The sequence below is a fragment of the Equus asinus genome, chromosome 1 (assembly GCF_041296235.1).
Source record: "Equus asinus isolate D_3611 breed Donkey chromosome 1, EquAss-T2T_v2, whole genome shotgun sequence".
In the NCBI taxonomy this organism is placed as follows: Eukaryota; Metazoa; Chordata; class Mammalia; order Perissodactyla; family Equidae; genus Equus; species Equus asinus.
The window spans coordinates 123,030,575-123,040,078 of NC_091790.1; the positions used below are offsets into that span (position 1 = coordinate 123,030,575).

The 9,504-nt window shown below is 36.9% G+C and overlaps 1 protein-coding gene across 6 annotated transcripts in view; it reads left to right on the forward strand.

Moving 5' to 3' along the window:
• STXBP5 (syntaxin binding protein 5) overlaps positions 1-9,204 on the forward strand; it is a 163,058-nt gene extending 153,854 nt beyond the window's left edge. For 4 of the 6 annotated variants that reach the window (XM_014850645.3, XM_014850644.3, XM_044768513.2 and 1 more), the window contains 2 exons: positions 5,426-5,646; positions 7,415-9,204. In XM_014850645.3, the coding sequence (XP_014706131.1) occupies positions 5,426-5,646; positions 7,415-7,456 (263 nt within the window). In that variant the 3' untranslated portion in view covers positions 7,457-9,204. The remainder of the gene's footprint in view (positions 1-5,425; positions 5,647-7,414) is intronic. The other 2 variants (XR_011502593.1, XR_006526709.2) reach the window with 2 other exon arrangements.
• The last annotated feature ends 300 nt before the right edge of the window (positions 9,205-9,504 follow it).

Below are 9,504 nucleotides of genomic sequence, written 5' to 3' on the forward strand. Positions count from 1 at the left end.
GACTTTAAAATAATTATGCATATTATATTCAAGAGGATAAGTACCACACCTGAACGTTTTATCAGGCAACTGAAAACTATAAAAATCAATACAGGAAATGTGTAAAAAACGAAATGAAATTCTAGAGCTGAAAGGTTCAAAAACCAAAATTAAAAACTCGATGAATTTAGATGCAAATTAGACACAACTGAAGAGAGAATTATGTAAGTTAAAATTAAGTCAAAATAAACTACCCAGAATATAGCACAGAGAAACAAAAAGATGTAAAATATAGAGGGGAAGATAAAAGAAATAGAAGTTGCGTTGAGAAGATCTAACGTATGTTTAGACTGTCTCAAGAGGAAAAAGGAAAGACTGTGAAGAAGAATCTACAGAGAGAGGGCTGGAAATTTTTGAGAATTGATAAAAGATACCAATTCACACATTCAAGAAGCCTAATGAATTCCAAGAAGGACATTTTTTCAAACTTCACAGCTAGATATGTCATGTGAAAATATAGTATATCAAAGACAAAGAGAAAATCTTTAAGGTGGCTAGAAAAAAATGATAAGTACCTTTTAACAAACTATAGACTGACCTCTCAACAGCCAAAGATAGTAGGATGATCTTCTAGGTATTGACAGAAGGTAGTACTTAATGTAGAATTCTCTACTCAAAGAACATGTCTTTTAAGAATGAGACATTTTTAGACAAATGAACAAATACATAAAATAAGCCTTGCCTCCACACTAAAGGGAGCTCCAGGAGGCACTTCCGATGGAGGGAAGTAATCCTCGACGGGATGTCAGAGATGTAGGGAACAACACTTTGGAAAGAAAACAATAAATAGAATTAATCTTTATAAACTGTAAAGCAAAGATTTGTGGTATGTGTGTACACATATACACACATAAACAAACAATATGATCCCAAAAAGTCACATAAAATCAAGGGAGTTAGAAAGGATAAATGGATTTAAGGTGATCTGTGATCCTTACATTTTTCAAGAGACTTGTAAAAAGTATCCGTTAGCATTAATAGGTTAAAGATGCATGTTATAATTTGTAGGATGATCTCTATAACCTGTAAAAGCAGTACCTAACTTTCAGCTGAAGAGCAGGAAAATCACTTTCCTTCCAAAAGGAGGAAGATGGAACACAAAAAAGATGAGATAAATAGAAAGCACATAAAGGAAGGTAGCTGTAAATTAAATATAAATAGCCAGAGTAAATATAGGTAGAATGAATGTTCCAGTTAAAAGACAAAGATTATCAGACTCAATTTTAAAAGAAAGAAATGTGCACTGTTTACAGAAGACATGTTTAAAACATAAAGGCACAGAAAGATTGGAATTTTAGAAGAAAACCATGAACACAAATGAAGAATGAGCTGGTATAACTGCATTAGTATCAGAAAGAGTAAACATTGATGTTGTTGAATGCACCTGATGTTTTGACTTCAAAATATATAAAAAACAAATATTGATGAAACTACCAGAAGAGGCAGTTTCCCAATCATAATGGGAACTCCTAATATGCCTATTGATTGAGAGAGAAAAGCAGCCCAAAAATAAGTTTAAGGATGTAGATGACATGAACAACACAATTAATGAACTTAAACCAAAGAACAGATATAGAACATTGTAGAATACACATTCGTTTCAAACACACACAGAATGTTCATAAAATGTATTCTATTTGTAGGGAAATTACAGATGCATACTGAATTATTGTGGAGTAAAATACTATTTGCATTAGTTTTCTATTGCAGCTGTAACAAATCACCACAAACTTAGTGATTTGAAATAACACAAATCTATTATCTTACTGTTGTGTGTGTTAGAGATCAACACGGCTCTCACTGATGTTGCCGGAGCTGCGTTCCTGGTTGGAGGCTTTAGGGGGGAATGGTTTCATTGCCTTTTTCGGCTTCGAGAGGCCATCCCCATTCCTTGGCTGGTGGTCCCTTCCTCAGTCTTCCAAGCCAGCAACTTTATTGCATCTCTCTGTGTCTGCCCAGGGCTGGGAAAAGTTCTCGATAATCCCTCTATCTCTGGGTCCTTAATTACATCTGCAAAGTCCCTTTTCCTTTATAAGGTAACATATTCACAAGTTCATCTTTGGGGGGTCATTATTCTACCCACCACGGTAGTATCAAAAAGAAAAAATCAAATATCTAGAAATAAATCTTAAGATGTTTAGAACTTCCTGGGGAAAATAGAAAATTCTAAACTTTTTTGAGAGAAGTTAAAGACCCGAATAAATGGAGAGGTATGCCATGTTTGTGCTGTAGAAGAGTCAGTAAAGGCATTAGTTCTCCCAAAACCGAGGTGTGCACATACCTACACGTGTGCACTCAAGTCCTCATCAAACCCTCCCAGAAATTGTGCAACTGATTCTAAAGTTTATACAGAAATTCGGAAGGTCTCACCACTTTTATTTAAAATTGTACCGGAGGCTTTAAGCAGGGCAGGAAGGCAAGAAAATGAAATAAAAGGCAAGCAGATTGGAATGGAAGAAGTAAAACTATTTCTGTTCACAGGTGACATAATGTTGCATCGAGAAAATCTTAAGGAATCCACACAAAGAATACCCATTATAGTTAATAAACAAGTCCAGCAAGATTGCAAGATTACAAGATCAATGTAAATAATCATTGCATTTCTATACACTAGCAATGAACAAACCAAATATTACATTAAGAAAACTTCCGTTTATAATAGCATCAATAAGATAAAATACTGAGGAATAATTTAACCAAAGAAGTGTCAAACATACATGAAAAGCTTCAAAATATCATTTAAAGAAATTAAGAGATAAATAAATGGATTGACATCTTATGTTCGTGGATTGGAAGATTTACTATTGCTAAGGTGGCAGTACTCCCCAAGTTTATACATTCAACACCATCCCTCTCAAAATCCCAGCTAGTTTTTTGAAGAAAGAAACAAGCTGTTCCTAAGATTCATATGGAAATGAAAAGGATCCAAAATAGCCACACACACAAAAACAATCTTGAGAAAGAAGAAAAAGTGTGAGGACTCACACATTTCAATTTCTAAAGTTACCACAAAGCTGTAATCATCAAGATAGTTTGGTACTGGTGTGAGGATAGATATATAGAGACCAGTGGAGTAGAATTGAGGGTCCAGAAATAAGCCCATACATGTATGGTGAATTGATTTTCTACAAGCATGCCAGGAAAATTCAGTAGTGAAAGAGTGGTCTTTTCAATAGATGGTGTTGGAACAACTGCAACATGCAAAAGAATGATGTTGGACCCCAGCCTCACACCATACACAAAAATTAATTCAAAATGGATCAAAGACCTCAATGTAAGAGATAAAACTTAGAAGAAAACATAGGTATAAATCTTTGTGACCTTAGATTAAGTGATGATTTCTCAGATATACCTAAATCACAAGCAGCCAAAGAAAAAAATAGATAAATTGGATTTCATCTAAATTAAAAATCAAAGAACACTGTCAAGAAAGTGAAAATGGGCCAGCCTGCTGGTGCAGCAGTTAAGTTCACACATTCCGCTTTGGCAGTGTGGGTTTCATTGGTTTGGATCCCAGGTGCAGACCTATGCACCACCTGCCAAGCCATGCTGTGGCAGGCGTCCCACATATAAAGTAGAGGAACATGGGCATGGATGTTAGCTCAGGGCCAGTCTTCCCTCAGCAAAAAGAGGAGGACTGGTGGCAGATGTTAGCTCAAGATCAATCTTCCTCAAAGGAAAAAAGAATATGAAAACACAACCCCCAGAATGGGATAAAATATTTGCAGATCATCTATCTGCTAAGAGTCTAGTATCCAGAATATGTGAAGAACTCTTACAGCTCAACAATAAAAAGACAAATAGTCCAGTTTTTGAATGAGCAAAGGGTTTGAGTAGACATTTTTCCCAAGAAAATATACAAATAGGTAATAAATACATGAAAAGTTGTTCAACGTCATTTGTCGTTAGGGAGATGCAAATCAAAACCACAGTGAAATACCACTTCACACCTACTAGGATGGCTGTAATCAGAAAGACGTACAGTGTTGGGAGTGTTTGTTAACATTCCCAAGAAAGTGGAGAAATTGAAACCCTCGTACGTTGCTAGTGGGAATGTGAAATGGTGTAACTTCTGTGGAAAACTTCGGCAGTTCGTCAAAATGTTAAACATAAAGTTATATGACCCAACAATTCCACTCCTAGGTATATATCCAAGAGAATAGAAAACACATGTTCACACAAACACTTGTACAAATGTCCATAGCAGCAATATTCATAATAACTAAAAAGTGGAAACAACTCAGATGTCCATCAGCTGATGAGTGGAGAAACAAAATGTCGTATGTCCATACAGTGGAATGATATTCAGTCGTTAAAAAGGATGAAGTACTGGTCCATGCTACAACATAGTTGACTCTTGACAACATAATTTTAAGTGAAAGAAGCCAGACACAAAAGGCCACATAGTGTATGAGTCCATTTGTATCAAATGTTCAGAGCAAGAAAATTTAGAGAGACACAGTAGGTTATTGATTGCCGCGGGCTGAGAAGACCGGGGAGTGGAAAGTGACTGCTGATCAGCCTGGGGTTTTCGGAGTGGTGAAATGCTCGGGAATTCCATAGTGATGATGGCTGCACAACCTTCTAAATAAACTAAAAGTTGCTGAATTGTTCAGGGGCAGAATTCATGGTGTGTGAATTATATTTCTCAAGAAGGAAACATATATTAAGAGGAGAGAGAATATGGCATCAGTCTGGGACAGAAATTACGACTTTTGCAGTAATCTAGGTGTTAGGGGATCAGGGTCTGGATTACAAAGGGAGGGGAAGCAAAAGATCCCTGAGATCTTTTGAAGGAAAAATTTTATCTATTTGGGTAAGTGACAAGATAAATGGAGAGAAAGCAAGCTTATCTACAGTTCTGGAGGCAAACAGAATATTGAATAAATTCTTCATTTTGCTTTACTTCTTAGCCTAAGCATAGTATTTTAAGTAAGAGAAAGCATGGACTAAGTAAACTGAATCAAATCTGTATATTTAAATATGAATCTATATATTTGAATTTAAATATCTCTAAGTCAATTTATGTTTAATTTTTTGCACACTAAAGAGCAGTTTTTTACTGTAACATAAAGTGGTATCAGTATATGCATTATTCATTTCACCAAATAATTACCAGTTGCTTTTTTACACAAGTCCTGTTATATGAATTAGTATAGAATAGAATATTTATTAATGTACATTGTTTTTGCATGTTTGAAAAAGTATCTTAAAATTAAAACCATCATAATAAAAGAAAAACGTATTATAAAGTGAAATATATAAATATTTCAATTATGTTGTCACTCAGTCTAAACATTCTGTTTTAATGCTGTCATGTAATGGGGTTTCATATTAATAAAATTCTCATTTTTTGAGTTACTCTTTCATTTATCAAACCGCTCAGTTGGAGAATCATCCTCTGGAAAGGCTTCAAGGAGTCTTGCACAGCATATCCCTGGCCCTGGTGGCATCGAAGGTGTGAAGGGCGCAGCGTCTGGAGTCGTCGGTGAATTAGCACGGGCCAGGTTGGCTCTGGATGAGAGAGGACAGAAACTCGGCGACCTGGAAGAAAGGACTGCAGCCATGCTGTCCAGTGCGGACGCGTTTTCCAAACATGCTCATGAGGTATGTCTACCAAACAAACATTTAAACCAAAACACTGAGGCAAAGCGAGTATGAAAATTACTGTATTTTCATAGCTATTGTATTTCCACACATGTTTTCGTGTAACCTCTATACAATTGCACATTCCCGATTTTTGCCACCAGAGGGAGCCATTACAAGGCAATGTCTCAGTAGCCTTTGGTCTCTTACTGAAGTTGATAAATTTTGAAGGAACTGCTCACCTTCAGGCTTTCTGTCCACAAAGCCAGCAGCTTTGCAGCTGTTTCTGAGGGAATGCAATAACAAAGCTAATTTTCCTTTTATGCCTCAGACTCTACCACCAACTTCTCCTAGAGAAGGAGATAATTGACTTCTCTTGATTCTCTAGGTAGACCTAAGTAACTAAAATTGGCAAACGTTTTCGTTCAAATAAGAAATACTGAATCTCTCTGCAGAGCAGTTCACACAGAGGGGCAGTGAGACGCAGTGTTGCAGTGACTCCATCTGCACGAACCAGGAAGTCGTGGAGGAGCCAGCAACGGGTTCCATGAAGTGGGGATCCCTGACGGGCCATCTTACCAATACACACTTAAAAACTGAATTGAAAGGCCTGTGGGTGGAATACACGTTCTTTATTTTGACACACTTGTCTGCCACTCCTTGATGCTTTTTACACTGGGCTTCTTCACACCTTTACTCCTAGCCTAGCCCTTGAGAACGTTCTGAGTTTGTTATCCAAAGAAACCATTTTAAGGTTATTTTTATAGTTAAGTACCCAATCTATTAGTAGTAGCTCTTCTTTAAATTTTTCAGTCAGAAGTCATCTCTTCCTTACTTAAGGATGCTGACGCCTAGAATGCAGGAAAGAGGTAGTTGATCTGGGAGAGATTTGTCCTGAGCTTCAAAGAGATTCAGAGATCCTTTGTGGGTCCTTGTACTAGGCCGACACGTACCTCAGATGCAGGCTACTGGCCTTCAGTCTAGCTTAAAAATTTTGTTGGCATATGCCTGCGCCTGACTGGGGTCTCTAAGGCATGGAACACTTCAGTCAAGTTCAGAATATATCCACACTAAATATTTAACAAAGAGCTCAGTCTCGAACTGAAAGCTTTCCCCCTCTACCAAATGTTGTTCTCCAGCCACATTTGTGACTCTGAGGAAGAGAATACATTGAGGTGGTTAAGATCATGGATTCTTGAATCAGACTACATGGGCTCAGATCTCAGCTTCACCAGTGTATTACCCTGCGTAACCCCTATAAGCCTCAGTTTCTTTATACCATGGGGAGAATAATGATGCCTAACCTGTAGAGTTGTCGTGAGGCCAAAATGAAATCGTGTAGGGAAAGCACGTCCTACAGAGCCTGGCTCAGAGTTAGTGCCCAGTAAATTTTGGATGGCAATAGTAGTAGTGTTTTCAACCTTTCTTTCCCCACATTCTTTAAACATTATTTTTAGTTCAAATTAGAAAACTGAAAATTACCTTATTTGTAAGTTATTAGCTTAGGTCACCAAAGAATGCACTGAGCCAAAATTTAATTATGTCACGTCTCTAAGAAATGTGAGGACCTTCTAGGCTAGTTCATAATAGTTATGGTGTTTTTTCCTAAATGAAACAGTTACTACTTATTGCTTTCAATATAAATTGATTTGAGGTAAGCAAGATAGTGACACTACAGAACTTTTCAGAATGAGATTTTGTTTTGGAATAATATAAAAGACAGTTATAACTTATAAATATTGTTGTTCTGGCATTTTTAAAACGTGTTTTTGTGTTTTCTCCCCTTTAGATGATGTTGAAATACAAAGATAAGAAGTGGTACCAGTTCTGACAACCAGAAATCCAATAAGTCTAACTTCAGCCAGAAGGAAAAAGAATTTTCCTTTTTTATTTTACTGATTTCGCTTTAGGAAAGTTGACGTTAAGGGATGTTCCTCAGTGGATGCTGGTCTTTCCCAGCACAATCAGGCGCTGTTGCACCTCGGTCACGCGGCTTTCCCTGAGGGGTGTTCGCACACTCCACGTGGAGCACACGGCGTGTGCCAGCTCTGAGCTGACAGTTTGGGAACTGAGCGGGTCACAAGTTACAGACGAAGAAGCACAGGGGGACGTTGCGGAGACGTGGCAGGGACCACTCCTGTGTTAAACGTTCATATGCCAAAAGATTCCGTGCTGTTGCGTCTGCCATCAGTGTTGGACCTCTTTGAGGGAGAGGCAATAAGTCAGGAGTCCTGGAGCCGAAACAGTTACGTTTGTGTCGTTGACTGAATTATAAACAGCTGTCTTGGACTTTCCCTCCCTGAAACTGACTGGTCATCAGTATCATTAGTGAAAAAGAAACAAACTGTTTGTTACCATATCTTTAGACAGATAAGCTGAATGGTGGGCTTTAAATAATAAAAACATACACATAGTTGACGTGTGTATGGGCTACTCTTGGATTCTTGTTATTGTACACTTGTGTTTAGTCCATATTTTGTCAAAAGCAAAACAAAGCGATACATCACTTTTCATTGAAAAGAAAAGTGTAGAGCATGACTGAACTGCTCATCATTCTGGAAGTTTCCATGTAGTGGCTATGCAGTGTGGAAAGTGAGAAAAACCTCCATTGTGGTGAGGAGAATACTTCAATGTCCCTTGTCTTTGTTCTCATTAATTCAGCTCAAGGTGGATTTGACCAAAATAGTTACTGGTTAAATTTGTAGAAATGTTAAAATTGGCTAAGTTTTTAATTTTGCTTGAATTTTTATAAAATGTTTAACCAAATGTACCTTTGCATTATTTAATTAAAATTGCTTAAAAAAATGTTTCATTATTTCGGTAAAATGCTCAGCTCCCTTTTTAAAGTGCCCTTTATTTGCTAACAGCTCCAGTACACTCAGGTGATGAGCCAGTTAAATCTTAGTGCACATGCTGTCGCATGGAAAACTACAAGCATCTGTTGTTAATAATTATCTATATAAGAGTCTAGTCTGATGACCACAAAATATTTTCTGTAGAAATATACTATAAATCTGTACATGTCCTTTCAAGGTTTTACAAAGCCAAAAGGAAAGGAAAATATGTGCATTTTGGTAACTAAATTATTTCTTTATTGGAGTATAATGCAAATGAGACCACCAGTGGACAATCACGGATTGGTTCTTGAACAGCACTGCAGACAGGAAAGAGCCGACCTGGTAGACAGACCTGGAAGGAAGGAAGCTCACAATGCAGGCTCATCTGAGGTTATTGCTGATTGTTCTTAAAGCAACAAAGGAAGAGCAAAATAGAAGCATTACACTTAATATTAGTGAAATTGAAATATTTTCTTGTATAAAAAGTTTAAAACAGTTTTTTTTTCATTAAGAGATAATCAGAGCACAAATGGAAAGCAGACATGATGGTTCTTTTTCTGTTCCATGCGGTCATTCAAGGTCTGTGTGGGACTCCTTAATTTCAGTCTGTTACGCGTCTTCTCCTCTTTACTCTTTCCATTAATAAAGCTTTTCTGTTTACATTTTATAGCGTGCACTACGGGAGACAAAAGTTTACATGAAAATTTACTTTAAATATCATTAGGAAGGGACTAAATATGTATGATAGAGATAATTGATCAAGCCAAAAGGGATGTTTTAAAAATACAGTCATTTTCAAAAGTTTTTCAATTTGTGGAAAGTACCTATGAATAACCTATTTCTGTTTAGTTCGTGTCAGCTGTCTGATGAACATCCAGCAATTTACAAATTGCTTGTTTTGTATCATATACTATCTAATAAACCCATTGTTCCATGATATATCACGGGAAGTATTAAGCCCTTTTTTAAAGGTATAGTTTTGTGAATGTCATCAGTAAAAGCAACAGTTACGGATTTGAAGCTGAGAAGCACTAAGTAAAGT